The sequence below is a fragment of the Artemia sp. Qi Xiang Cuo genome, chromosome 20 (assembly GCF_049724085.1).
Source record: "Artemia sp. Qi Xiang Cuo chromosome 20, ASM4972408v1, whole genome shotgun sequence".
Taxonomy (NCBI): domain Eukaryota; kingdom Metazoa; phylum Arthropoda; class Branchiopoda; order Anostraca; family Artemiidae; genus Artemia; species Artemia sp. Qi Xiang Cuo.
This window is the reverse complement of record NC_142813.1, coordinates 10,282,136-10,297,637: the sequence shown is the minus strand read 5'-3', so window position 1 is coordinate 10,297,637 and position 15,502 is coordinate 10,282,136. Positions and strand designations below refer to the sequence as shown.

The following is a 15,502-nucleotide window of genomic DNA, read 5'->3' as shown; positions in this document are numbered from 1 at the left end:
TCCTAGCTATATATTAACTAAATACTTGGCCCCACACCTCACCCATATAAAGTAGCCAAATAGAGTTTAATCAATTCTATATTTCACCATTTTTATGTTATTAATTACACTGAAAATAATTGAACAGAAAAAAAGCCCGATAAATATTCACTAGTTGGTATAGCACACACAACGCAACGTTGGGCTAATAGCAATAAAGTGCAATAAAAAAAATATCTGTCGAGGAGCTGCGATTAGTTCAGTAAGAAGCAATAACCTATTTCAGATGAAGCATTTGAAGTCTAGTCACATGTTTACCGGGTACTAAATAAGTACCATTTTTAACCCCCTAAAAACTTAATTCCCCTCCCAGTATTATATTGCCTATAAGCAGACTCTTTTTCCTACAAATCTAAGCCTTCGTGGATAATTCATTAGTAACGAAAGTGGCAGAACCCTCCATTGGGCGCTGCCCCTTCAATTCCACAATACCCAATCCCAAAAGATGACAATTACAGATCTTTTTCAATTATATATGACACGGAAGATAATTGCTATCTGTTGAGTGAAAATAGAAATATGCAGTTGCGAACGCTATTTTAGCCAGATATCCTTATACCTGGACATCTGCTATGAAACTAGCGAAAAATATGCGATCCCTTGTCAATTCGAAAAATATTACACGTAATTAAAAGACAGCTATAAAGAAAAACCTTTGCTCACTGCTTAAAGTAAAAGCCAGATTCAAATATCGTTAAATGCTAATTATAATCACCAAATCCGAAAGACATATTGGCAGATACCTATAGGAAAAAAGGATCAAGTTTTTATGATAATTCAAGAATAATGTACATTTACTTACCGTCATAATTCTTTTGTTCTCCATTAGAAAAACGAATAAATGTGATTGTAATAGGCTTAATAAAAATTTTATTATTCAACTGCTACAGAAAGATCAATTTCTGCTATAGTTATAGCAGGAAAAAACGAAAATAAACGTCCTCCAGCTGTAAACCAGTATTTCTAGAATAAGACCATTCTTTGAACATGTAATATAAGGAACTTTAATTTCGAATATTGAACCAGGAAAAAAATACATGTTATGGTGATAGATGAACGAACTTGCTAAAGCATATATCGTCTAAACCAGTTTGATTGCATTACACAATCTCGTCCCTAGTTCCAAATATAACATGTTTGATAACTTTGCTTGGAAAGGTGCCAAGGAACGTAAAGTAAGCAAATAGCACGGTAACGAACATAAAGTAAGCAAATCCATAAGTACATCTCTACTTATATTATGATATATCACCGTAGATACATCTTATTATCGTATCACCTAAATACATACATTCATATTACCGTAGATGCATCGTTCAAGTTGCTGTTTATAGAGGAATTCGACAAATTGTGCAACAATCCTCCACCCCAGTAGACTTCCAGCGACGAATCGAATAGGCTACTGACCTTAACCATCGTTGCGAATGTATTGATTGATGCCAAATCTTCTAGGGAGAACTTTGAATTATAGACTCAACATCAAACACGTAATGTAGTGGACCTCTCCATAATTGTATTTCATATTACTGGTGTGACTTCAGCTGCCTCCTGGCCAGGGTTTGTTCCCCATCCCACGCTCTTGACTTATTCCATTTAAGAATAGAGACCGTCAAGGAGCAGTCACATCCCAATCCTTTTTAGTTAATGCTTACTTGATGCTGAAGATTTGTGTTCATCTTCGCTCAATCCGTCTTTTATTAACCTATCTTTGGTAAGGTTTACAGACGAAATCCTTAATCTAAGCCCACCTGTTCAAAAGAAAATTGAAAGTTTCGTAATTGGCTGCTTATCAGAAAGCTTGACTTCAATTCAATTCTTCAAAATTGGATATCATCTAATTTTCTTAGGAAACTGATTCCTGTGTTTCTACCATAACCTTCGGTTCTAGTTCTGTCAAGCCCGTTGACCATCTAATTTACCTATGTCTACCCATAAGTTTGTCAATCCGCTGTGCCTGAAAACTTCTTAAAATCCAACTTCAATAACAAATTTCAAGGTCTTTCGCTTCCGTTGTGTCTCGCAAACTCTGATTCAACCGGCCGCTTTTAACAAGTCCATGCATCGCTGTTGCTCTTCTTCACATGCTATATGCCACTCTCTTCTTGAAAATTCTCGCCAAAACTGACTAAAATAAAACTAGATCAATGTATTTTTGTTTTACAAAAACCTTGCTTCATCTGCCTCCATTGTACAGGAATACGCAAGTTGCCGCAAAATTCAAAGTCGTAGATCTTGACGTTACCATTGCTAGAGGGATAGCGAAGCAAAAAAGAAATGTTGACTTACGCGAATGGTCGTATCTGCTCACTCAGTGATTATATTTGAGATTTTTTTTCTTTTTATATTTTTTGATCCATGTTTAGTTTTCTTTGTTAGTTTAGCTGTCATAATTTCTTTCTGCTTTTTTCATAAGTGCTCTGTCTTGTTGTGTGTTGGTTTGATGAATTTTTCAATTAATAAATGTGTAAACGATATAATTAATGTGTCATTTTAAATGTGTTTAAAATGTACCCCAAGCTCAATGTTGTTGTCCTAGTCCCTTCTTTTTCAGGTTTTTATATCTCTACGGATATGATCCATGCTAAGATAATTATGCGTCAAGGTGGCAGAATTTTACCATTGCAATAATACTATCACCGAGAAGCAATAATTTCTTATGAATCTCTCATTGCTTAACTCTGCTGATTGATATCAATTTTCTCGCTCGCCATCCCACTCAATATCTATTTAAAACATAATTATGATTCGTTCATAAAGCCCTTCAGTATGATTGGACTCTCGTATCTATAAAAAAAAAAATCTTCTTGCCCATAGTCTCAATAATAAGCTACCAAGAGCCTTACTCTCGATTTTTGTGATACCATCCTTGGGAGTCACCTGAGCTTCCCTATTTTATCTACGTTGAACGGAATTTGGTCATTTCTTATTACCACTTCTGTTTCGGTTTTGCGGGCATGGTGAGAATTACTTGTTGCAAAAAAACTCTTTTTGGCTGTTTTTTTGCTTGCTTCGATTGACAGTGCTAGGCCAACTATATATTCTCATCTGTTAGCTCAGGCTTCTGGAACATTTTGACGGCAATAAACTAATGGTAATACTTATGTAATTCTGTTAATTTTGTATACTTTCAGACAATCCAGAAAGAAATCTAAACTTACCAGAAGATGGGTATAATTTTTTGATCTGACATCCATGGTTATCTTCTTGTGGCATTAGTTTCCATATTAATTTATAGAGAATATTTACATCTGGCCAAGCGTGTGAATAACTTTTGGTAACAATTCTTACACCATGATTAGACACCAACCGTAGGGGTAAGAAGCTCTAGAAAGAAGTGAGGTAATGAAAATCAAACCTAACTTCTCCTTAAAAGTGGTCACTGAGGTCAAATCTTAAAAATCAATTGCCCTTTACAAATTTTTAAACAAGCTGCACCATTTCCTTGCTGGGGGGAGGGGGAATCAATGAACAAAGATCTAATTTTGTTTGTCAAAAAAAACTACAGACCAAATCTTTAATAACAGTCTCATGGGGATTCCCCTTCCGCCTCATTCTCACCTGAACTTTCATAAGTTTTACTAATAAACAAAAACCTGACATTAAAACCAGTAGTGTCATGCAATTGCTAATTTTCTATAATTTTTGATAATGGCTAATTTGCTAAATTTGCCAATAGCTAATTTTCTTATTCTACTATTGACCTGTTTTACAATAGTTCAGCTAATTCAGTTCTCATTCAGCCGTCAATTATTGAACTTGTTTGACTGCATTTAACCTAACTCAGCAGATGCAATGTAATGTTTGTGACTGTGAATACTCATGAGAGCATGAAATAACTTTAATTAATAATTAGATACAAAGGAGTTTCCTGCATCCTGTAATTTTTGGGGAGCGATTTCTATTTTAAGAAAGTTTCTGATTTAGGTATTAGCCATACCCTCTTAACAGCATATGTAAACTGCACGCTGCGAAATAAAATAGAAGTAAACGTAATCGAATTGAAGCTGAACTATCGGAGCACGTGATGAACTGTACAAGTAATTCTGATGGTAGCGTTCTCGCTGATTGTCAAAGGTCAAATGCTGAGAATATTATGAAAATTCTGGAAAAGGTCCAGTCTATAAATACGAATATTGAGGCACTCAAGCATAATGTCTTGGAGATGAAAACTGATTTAAGTGCAGTGACCAATCGTGTTATATCGATAGAAAATAAAAATAATGTACTTGAGAATGAACTTGCAAAAGTGAAATCAGAACTTTTGGTTTTAAAGAATATTGTACCGAGTCAATCGAAGATAATTAATAAATGTAACGAGGAAGTGAATTCAGAAGTCAGTCAATTGTTTGTTGAAGAAAATCACAATGTGCAGCTTATTATTTTGGGGCTTAAATGAAGTACCTACTAAGGATGCCGAGTCTCTGATTTCGAGATCCGCTGGTGCATGGATTGTCATTTGATAGCGGTTATTTGCCGTCTTTTAATGTTGTTCAGTGCTCTAAAAGTTTGTAGGAATTAAATTGGACAATAGATAGGTTCGATTTTCTATTTTGAGTAATGCGAAAAACTTAAAAGGACATTTTTGTTGACGATGATGTCACGCCTCGTGTGCGCATTGTGCGCAAGGAGCTCCTGGGTATCCGTAAATTTCAACTGGAAAAAGGAGTGGAATGCCGGATACACCTCCCCCCTTACCCCATGTTATTTTTGTCAAAAGACAGCACTGTAGCTAAAGTGCCTTGGTATGATACAAAGGGTCTGTTGATACCGTAATGTGTTTATTTTTGTTGATTAAGGCTTACTGAAGTTTTGTTATGTTAGTTATTGAATGGGGTTTGATGTTGGGGTTTGCATGAATTACTAAGTTGAGAGCCACTGCGTTAGGAGCTTGATAGATGAACGGATTTCAGGCAATATTTTCATGGCCTGTTCTTTTTCTTATTATTGTTTTGAAGTGGATTGTTTTTGTTTTTCTTATTCGTGTCTGTTTGTTATCTTTATTATTTTTGAAACCATGTACTGAGGAGTTTTTGGAATTTAATGGAATTTAATTCGCCTTCTTAATAATCTGGAAGCTTCTAATGTAGATTGTGGAGGTATACTTACGGAGCAGCTACACCGGGGCTTTGGCATCGGGATAGCAGGGCAATATAAATCTATTAGTTAGAAATATTTGCTTAAAGATGGAATTCAATCTGAGTATGGTGGTGCGAGAGGCCTTAAAGTATTCCACGTTAATTGCGAAGGGCTAAATTCTTCGTTTAATTTTTAAATGAAATATGTGAACTTTCTGTGTTTCAGGTTACCGGTCTTACGGATACCTGGTTGAATCACCACAACTCAGCTCTCTTACAAATTCCAGTAAACAAATTTTACAAAAGAAATCAACAGTTCAGACAACATGGAGAAAATGGAGGATATATTCGAAGCGATTTTCAGGTTTTGGTAAGAGATGACCAACTAGTCTATCAGGAAATTTGATTTGAACCCTTTATTCTTCAGCTTAGGCTAAAACCTAAAGATATATTTGTTAATATAATATATAGGCCACAATCTGGCTCCATACCAATATTTCTAGATCTTCTGAATAGGCAGCTTGAGAAATTACCAACTGGTTCGCATTCATTTGTGATGTTCAGGGATTTTAATATTGACCTTCAGGAGCTTGATATGAGTGCTTCTGTAGATTTTTTACAGCTTTGTATGTCCTATGGCTTATTTCCTACTATTAATATATGCACACGAGTCACCACCTTATCATCGAAGCTTCTTGACATCATTTTTTCTAATTTGGATTTTTCAGCTCCAAAAGTAATTATTAAAGGTGTATCAGATTATTTTGGGATTTCCACAAGACTTGAGGTTTGTATTCCCCCAAAGCCAGCACTAATAATTCCAGAGTCCAGTGCCCGTTTTTAGCCAGAGTAACCTTCAAAAGTTTAAGCAGGAAATTGCAGGAGTTGATTGGAATAATTTCGTCGATCTTACGAATGATATAAATATGAGTTTTCAAGGATTTTATGATATGCTGATTTTGATTATGACAAATTCTTGTATGATGATTCGTTCGCCATCAAGGAAAAATAATCCTAAGAAACCATGGCTGTCGCCTAGCTTGTTACGTTGTATTAATAAAAGAGATCACCTTTATAAAACATTTTTAAATAATAAAAATCATCCAACTTGTTCAAGAATTTATAAAAATTATAGGAATGCCCTTAATAAGTTACTGAGAAATGTAAAAAAAAAATGAAAATAAACTCACTGAAACTTGTGGTAACCATGCAAAAACATGGAAAATAATTAAAAGTGTGATATTGTCAGAAAATTCTATTTTCCCAAATGAAGTAGTAATGGGGAACTGGTTTGCCAACGAACAAACCAGAAGAGGTGTGTAATGTTCTTTCTCAACATTTTACTAATATTGGTGTACATATATCTTCCCATATTGTACCTTCTGATGATTCGGAGTTTTTTTTATGAAGACTCCAATTGATATTCCTATGTATATGAAACCCTTCTCTTGTGGTGAAGTAGAGAAAATTATTTTTGGAATGAAAAGTACTTGGGCCGGTAGTGATTCACTTAATCTTCTTATGATAAAAATAGCGTTTCCTTATATTGCGATGTTTTTACTTCCCTTATCAATATGTGTTTGAAACAGGGATGGTTTCCTGATTGCTAGAAAGTTACTAGGATAACTCCTATTTTTAAGCCGGTAATAAGAATGGTCTTATAAATTATCTGCCTATTTCCGTCTTACCTGTTATTTCTCGTGTTCTAGAAAAGTGTATTAACTCTAGACTATATGCTCATTTGGAACTGCATAAACTGTTAAATCCAATTCAAATTAGTTTCAGGAAGGGTAGACCTACAGAGATGGCATTATAATATATAACTTCGGTAATTAATGGAGTAGTGGTTTGTTTCTGGATTCGATTAAGGCATTTGACACGGTTGACCACAGTTTATATAATTAGACAGTATGATCATTCTCTATCTCTCCCATTATAAAAACCCGGACATTATAAAACCCATTATAAACAGGCTAAACAAGCTAAGGCAGAAAGAAGTGGGAGGTGCTTTTTGTTCAGGATGACCAGAAATGATCTGCAATAAGATTACTTGTACAAAAACCCGTAAACAAACCCAGTATAAAAAAGTCTAAACAACCTAATGCAGAAAGAAGTTGGAGGAGCTTTTTGTTCACGATGACCAGAAATGATCTGCGATAAGCTTACTGGTACAAAAACCAGTACAAAAACCCATTATAAAAAAGGCTAAACAAGCTAAGGCAGAAAGAAGTGGGAGGAGCTTTTTGTTCACGATGACCAGAAATGATCTGCGATAAGCTTACTGGTACAAAAACCCGGACAAAAACCCATTATAAAAAAGGCTAAACAAGCTAAGGCAGAAAGAAGTGGGAGGAGCTTTTTGTTCACGATGACCAGAAATGATCTGCGATAAGCTTACTGTATATTCTGTCTACTGTGCTGTTGACCATCAAATATTTTTGCGAAAATGTGAATATTATGGACTAAGAGAGACTACTTTATTTTATGGACTGATGGACTTAAGTCTTATTATGGACTTAATACTACTCTATGGACTTAAGAGAGACTTGGCTTTGCTTCCTGATTATCTCCAAAACAGAGAGCACTACGATAACCTTAACGGATTTTCTTGAATTAAAATTCTTGTTAAAGGTGGTGTCTCTTAGGGCTCTGTATTAGGGGAGGAAGTAACACTGGGTTTATTTAAAAAATAAAGTATACATAATCGATTCCCTGAAGCAAGCTTGTGCGGGAGAAAACCCTCCTAATAAATCAAAAAAAAAACCCAAAAAAACAAGATAAAAAAGAGAAGGAAACTAAAATCATAATTAGAGCTTCACTGACCGGACCGAAAACCACCGAACATCCAAACAGCCCCTAACAAAATTATAATATTTAGAATTATATTCAGCTGCAACTAAAAAAATGGATTTTCTTGAATTAAAAGTCTTGTTAAAGGTGGTGTCTCTTAGGGCTCTGTATTAGGGGAGGAAGTAACAGTAGGTTTATTTAAAAAAAGTATACATAATCGATTCCCTGAAGCAAGCTTGTGTGGGAGAAAACCCTCCTAATAAATCAACCCCCCCCCAAAAAAAAAAAACAAGATAAAAAAGAGAAAGAAACTAAAATCGCAATTAGAGCTACACTTACCGGACCGAAAACCACCGAACCTCCAAACAGCACCCAACAAAATTATAATATTTATAATCATATTCAGCTGCAACTAAAAAAAAAATGGATTTTCTTCAAGTAAAAGTCTTGTTAAAGGTGGTGTCTCTAAGGCCTCTGTATTAGGTCCTACTATTTCTTTTATTTTTATTAATGATCTACCAAATGCTGTTGTAACAACTTCTAGACTTAGGGATTTAGTAAATCCTGCACCTTTTGGTCCAAGATCACTACACCCATATTTGCTGATGTTGTGACATTGATGTGTGTTACTTTCAACCGAACAACTACTTACCTCTACAATTAAGGCAGCACTGACTAAGACATGTCTATGGTTGAAGGTAAACCAGCTTGACCTAAATATAAGTAAGTCAAATTTTGTTATCTTTTCACAGTTTCCAAATTATTATTCTTGGATTGCTGATATAGCTTCACCGAAGAAAATTTTTAAGTGATCAAGTTCCGTTAGGTACCTTGGGATTATTATTGACGAAAATGTATAATTTAAGTACCATGTAAAAGCTGTAACTAAAATACTATAGAGGAATTTAGGGATTACCCGTAAATCAAAACCCCTTTTCCTTCATTTGTTTTACGGTTATTATATTTTCCTCTGATACATCCGCATATTTTGCACTCTTCGTCTGTATGGCTTCGTACTTTCCCCTCAATACTTCGCCCAATACGTGTACTGCAGAAAAGTGCCATTAGATCATTTTGTGGAATTTGAAACCGGGAATAGGTCAGGTCAATGTACAACATAATTAATATAATGTCTGCAGCTGAGTTGCGTGATTTTTACACACTGGCTTTTATGTACAAGTATTGTTATGGGTGCCTTCCAGACTGTTTTACAGGAATTTTTCGGGAAAAGTCCAACATTCATTGTCACAGAACTCGGGCAAGTAGAAAAATTGAGGTTCCTTGCCTAGTTTCGAGTAGGAGTACTTTTTCAGTTATTAATAGAGGGGCTAAGCTTTGGAATAAGCATGTTCCAAGTGCCAAAGAATTACTAATCAATCAATTTAAATCTGAGCTACGTGTGGGGCTGCTTGGTAATTTTACCTTCGAAACACACTGAGATTAAGGGAATTAAATTGTACAATAATTGTTTATTGTTGTTTTTTTTGCTTTGGGATCATGATATTATGTTGTTTTATTGTGTATGAATTATTTATGTAAGATCTTTTTTCCGTACACGGTTTCACCCTTCTGCTTATTATGGATTACACTTTTTTTTTTCTTCTTATATTTTTTTTCTTTTTTGTTAGCAGGACACCCTCACAATTGACGCTTTTAGTGTGCTACCGGTCGATTTTGTCTCTGTTTAGTATAATGCAATTGCTAATTTTCTATAATTTTTTCTAATGGCTAAATTGCTAAGCTAGCTAATAGCTAATTTTCTGTAGTCTTCTTATTGTACTATTTACCTATTTTACAACAATGCAGCTAAATGAGGAGTAAAAGCTACAGATAGAAAAAAATATGACATTTTTCTTCTGTCAAATAGTAAATTGATCAGCGAAATCGACCAAAAAACGGGAAAACTTAATCGATTTTCCCATTGTAGTTTTTCCATCCTCACTAAATCTAAAGCTAAATAAAATCTTTGTCCGATGGGCATTGGGAAAATTTGGTATACTTAAGCCTAAGAATCCACCTTATAAGCAGCGATAAGCAGTGCAGACAGCCCCTCCCTCTTCTTAAGGTTCTACAGCTAGAGGATAATAAACTGACAAACAGTTTCAACAGTTAAACTGATCATTTTCTTCAAATCTCATTCAGGTCTTATTTACTGATAAATATATTCACTTTTGATTAATTGTAGTTATAATCGATCATACAGGTTCAATTCGATTTTTTAAACATTTTCAAAATTTAGCTAAGGTCTGATAATTTGAGAACTACACTTTTAATCCTTGCGTCTGTAAAAAAAAAAAATAATAAGGATAGAGCATAAGAATTCAAATACTAGTCCAATTTTAGTGACAATTTGAACTGGTCATAACTAGCTAATCCCAAAAATCTTATTCCAAATCGGTCCAAATTTAGCAAAATCTCAGCATTAAATAAATAAGAAGATTTCCTAAAAAGGAAATTAATAAATAAGAAAAAGACGTGGGATCTACTAATCGTCTTACACATTGTATAAGAAAAAGTTAAATCTGCTCCACAATCTGTGAATAAGCTGTATCATCCTTGTAAGCCTTATTACACTTATTTAAGGCGCAGCTATAGACCAAGCGATTCCTGTTCAGGGAATCGCAACTTACTTCAATATTTACAAAACTGATCACAATTTTTTATATTTTGAGAAAAACGACTGATAATTTTTGGGTTTCATGTGCTTTCACTAAAATTCTTAATTTCAATAAAAAATTTAGATTTCAGACACTTAATTTGAGATAAGAAAAAAACCAAGAAATACAGGTATGAGGTCACAAAATGCAATTTTCTTAATTGAAAGTCGTGCCAAGCGAATGGATGACTAACATAAAAATGGTGATAAAAATTGGATTCCTTCTATTAAAATATGAGTATAAGGATTCATAAAATCTATAAAAGGACATAAAAAGAAACTTCTTCGACGCGAAGAGATATGATTAGTTTTGTCGATATGTTTCCTTTGCTTAATAATCTGCAGTGGGATTTTAGATTTCTGCTATGTCGTGGCAACAATGGTGACAAATAGCAACAATACTTGAAACATTGGTGAGCAAAGGTCGAATTGATTTTCAATAAGATGAATAAAAGGATCCATAAAATGCCTTAAAGTATATGACGAAAAAAACTATCAACGCCATGTTGAATTATTAATATTTTAAGCAGTGGCGGGACTGCCTTAGATTTACAATTTCTTGGAATTGACAACGTTAATTTATTAAAAATAAGGGGAAGAAAAAAGTTCAATTAGCTGTCAAAATGAGTAAACGAACATAATGTTGAGGCAAAGTATTTACAAAAAGCTGAAGAAAAAACAGGGGAAAGGGTTTGAACTTAAAAGAGTGATTTCCTCTTACATAGTGTTTATTTTAAAATAAGCTCAGTCAAGTTGCAACGAAACATCTGTTTTGCCTTGAATTTGTAATTATTACAAGCATAGCAATAAAAATTAATGTTGAAAGACAAAGAATAGGGGGGCAAGGATGCGAGAGGTAAAATATTTCAATTGCAGTTGCCAGAGTAAACAAGTATAATGTTTGGTAGGAAATATTTAAATAACGCTGTCTCAAAACAGAGAAACAGAGAAACAGAAAAACAGAGAAAAGGGTTTGAACTTAAATGAGTTAATTTGTCTTACATAACGTTTACTTTAAAGTAGGTTATGTTAGTTAATAATAAGGGATCTATATTGTTTTGTGTTTTGAATTTATAATAAAGATGACAATAAAAATTAATTATAAGGGACGAGAAATTAATTCGTATAATAAGTCAAAGTTACAAGGAACAAAAAACAGCAAGAAAGTAAGAAATGAATCAAATAATAAAACCTAAAACAAAAGGCAATTACATTTGTATGCATTCATGTACGCTGGAATCATTTGAGTTGGGAAGTTAATTCATGCTAAGAGTTTATTATTATGTTTATTTATTAGCTTTTTAATATTATATTTTATCCATTGAATATTTTTATAATTCGAAACTATATATGTTTTTGCTGCTGTAAAATAACCTTGTTATGTTAGTGAATCAGGTCACTTATTAAATATCGCTGCCTATCGAAAGATTTGACAGGCTAACAATGCTATATTTTATGTGCCAAAAATTTGAGAGATTAACAAATAATCCTTTTACGTAAAACAATACAATCCTCAAAGGAGGGTCTATTGCTCATAGAGCTGCAGATAAATTACATAATGAACTCAACAGCATTCTCATAAAAAAAATACAAAAAACACTAGATTAAAAAGGGAAGAAACCCCCAATTCCAGACAACTGAGAAAAAGGTTCCAGTCCTACGTGTTTGTGACTAATATAAAAAAATAAATTAAGAAGAATTGCAATAGAAATTTTCCAGTATGAAAAGGATTTTTGGTTCCGTGCTTTGCTTCCAAATACTCGAAAAGATGGAGAGGTACCAACCCCCGAGTTTTAAGTGTGGAGAAACTAATAGAGTGATGCAAATCACATTTAAAGACGATTTATTTTATTCCTATGGCAGAAGTAGGGAAATATAAAAAGTGAAAGAGTTGCAAAGAGAGTAATTCTAAAATCCACTCTGAGCTTGCAAACGCTATGGTTTTGTGGCCAAGATCTATTTTGGAAAGAAATCGTTTTTACAATTCAATTTAGTCAGCCTGCAAACACTAAATTTAGCGGGTGGGGGGGCTCATCTTCCGACCAAAAACCTATTTATGATCTGGAAGTAAAAGGCGAAAGACTACACTGGATATTGGAGGATTTATCTGGTGTTAAGAAAATAGTGTAGGTGGGTTAGCCTGAGAAGGGGATAGAATTGTGCCCAGTTGACTTACTGGGAAGTTGAGTCGAGAAGTCAGAATTTGAATAGTGAATCTAAAGGGAAAGAGGATCTAGCTCCCAATCTTCGAATTTTGACCTTGGAGAGTGACGAGGATGAGTTCCCTTCAAAACTAGAGATGTCGCTGAGACAGATGTTCAGGCTATTCGAAAAAATTGAAGGGTAATTTGCCTAGCGGAACCTCCAAGGGAAACTTGTTCTCCGGCGAGTCAGAATCCCCAATCGGTACCTGGATTGGGTCTGTCGGGGTCATTTGTGGCTACCTCCCCAAGGAATAGCCTTTTATAACTTGGCATTTGCAATTGGTCCCTCTTTGTTAGCCACTGGAATTGATACCTGCCAATCGTTAATATGTCTACCTTCTACCAAAACTGTCCTCAGCATCCTCTTATCCCAGTTATTTCCATGACGGGTGGCCTAGTCTTTCATTTCTTATTCAAATTTTAGTCTCTTTCTTGGCTGATTTGTGGCGTTGTAGTCTGGTGGGTAGTTAACTGATTGGGTGTTTTTCCGTCGACTGTTACTGATAAGCCTGGTGGAATAAACGATGCCCCTATATAAGGTCAATTTTAAGCATCACAATTTTCAAGTTGTTACAAAAGGAGTCGTCCAAAACTCTTCATCAACTTGGTAGGCCTACAGGATTTCATTTAGTTTGAGTTATTTCTCAAGCAGCCTTTATGCTGTTATTCTGTCCATCAAATACTTTTCTTTCTGAATAATCTGCATTCCTGGGGACTTGTTCCCCAGGAATGCAGGTAAAAGGTTTCCTGTCAGTAAGATGATTCAAAATCTTAGGTATACAAACCTTTGAGGCATGATGTTCTCTAAAAGAAAAGTTTCCGAGTTTTCCATATTCTAGAAAAGGAGGAGGGAGTATTTATTTTTCTTCAGGTTCTCATATTTACCCCCCCCCCCCTAATCTCTTTTCCTCTGATAAGGGTGCCAAGTATGGACCCGTTACCTCAGTATCTGGTATCTAGCTTTTAAAACTTGCAACCAACAAAACCGCAGATATGAAGAAGTGGGTAAATATCTAAAGGTAAATAATAGAACTACGAAAGGGGACAGTACAGTTTGATGAAATTGGAATAAAAAGAAGCAGAAATTGATAATACTGCTCAAACAAGGTCATGTTTGTTTCCGAAAATGTCACTCAGACACCACGTTTAATCAAATCGTTATATCAACCTTATATCACCATGTTGTCAAAAGATTAGAAAAACGTTGTAGGCCTACCCTCGTTTCAAAAAATATTAAAATAATAGCAACCAACTTTCAGCATAATAATGTTGGAAAATGTAGTGGAGAATATATATAATAGATTTACGGGACTTTGCAAAATGTGGGAACGTTATATTAAGATAATTAATAAAATCATCCAAGGCAATCGTATATTTGAGTAATATTGAGGCTAGAACAGATAAAACTGGACAATCATTACTCGTCTAAAGCACTCCTTCTCATATTTGAAAATTGTCAACGACTGACCAAACTAATGAATATACCTTCTCCTCATATGGGATGTACAAAACATGGCAATGTCACTAATCTTCATCAAATACTTCGCATCCAGACCTGACACATTTCTTCTTCAAAAGACAAAGACAAAATTTTGGTGACATTTTACTCGAGTCTGAAGAAAAATTAGAAAGTTTTTATATCTTGTTTTCACTATTAGTTCAAAAATTTTCCCACGAAGGAATTTCTTCAACGTAAAGTAAAGAGATGAATTAAACCTAAGAAGATAATTTCTTAGACCACATTGGCCTGACATAACATAAAGAAAGAAAAACGAGCAAAAATGGGGTTTTTAAAGGCCAAATGAAAATACTGAAAAAACACGACAAAGCGAATATTCCGAAAAAATGAACGCCTCTCTTCTTCAGCGCGAAACAAAATAATGTATCCAAGGAAAGTGCCGAAGAAAAACACAACAAAAAACAAACGCGGAAAGTCAATGTGAAAAGAACCAAAAAACCAAAGAATAAACCAAAAAGTTAAAAGATGAATGAAACTCGAAAAAAGCCACAAATTATAAGAATTAAAACCAAATATCTAACAACCATAAAAGCGAGTTATTCGCCAATATCCGTGATTTGCACAAAATCAAAAAAATTATGAACTGCCATCGACGGATACCAGCGAACAACCCTAGTTGTTTGCTAGTATCCGTCGATGGCAGTTCATAATTTTTTGGATTTTGTGCAAATTGCGGATATTGACGAATACTAGCGTAGGATACTAGCGAACAACTAGGGTTGTTTGCTAGTATCCGTCGATGGCAGTTCATAATTTTTTGGATTTTGTGCAAAACGCGGATATTGGCGAATAACTCGCTTTTATGGTTGTTAGGTATTTGGTTTTAATTCTTATAATTTTTGGCTTTTATTGAGTTTCATTCATCTTTTAACTTTTTGGTTTATTCTTTGGTTTTTTGGTTCTTTTCACATTGACTTTCCGCGTTTGATTTTTGTTGTTTTTTTCTTCGGCACTTTCCTTGGATACATTATTTCGTTTCGCGCTGAAGAAGAGAGGCGTTTGTCCTCTCGAAATATTCGCTTTGTTGTGTTTTTTCAGTATTTTCATTTGGCCTTTAAAAACCCCATTTTTGCTCGTTTTTCTTTCTTCATATTAAACCTAAGACAGCAGAAGTAAAGTTAAATAATAATTCAAGCTCACAACGAACATAAATCACTGTCAAAAAATAAATGAGAATCAAAATGAATAGATTTGACAGTAAATAGACAAGCTTTTTTGG

At 34.4% G+C, this 15,502-nt stretch overlaps 1 protein-coding gene across 1 annotated transcript in view; it reads right to left on the bottom strand.

Annotated features, from left to right (window-relative positions):
* Nucleotides 1–15,502, bottom strand: part of LOC148939854 (uncharacterized) — a 450,089-nt gene that overhangs the window by 40,527 nt on the left and 394,060 nt on the right. The window contains exon 15 of the mRNA XM_089105986.1: nt 3,198–3,363. Within this exon, the coding sequence (XP_088962112.1) occupies nt 3,198–3,363 (166 nt within the window). The remainder of the gene's footprint in view (nt 1–3,197; nt 3,364–15,502) is intronic.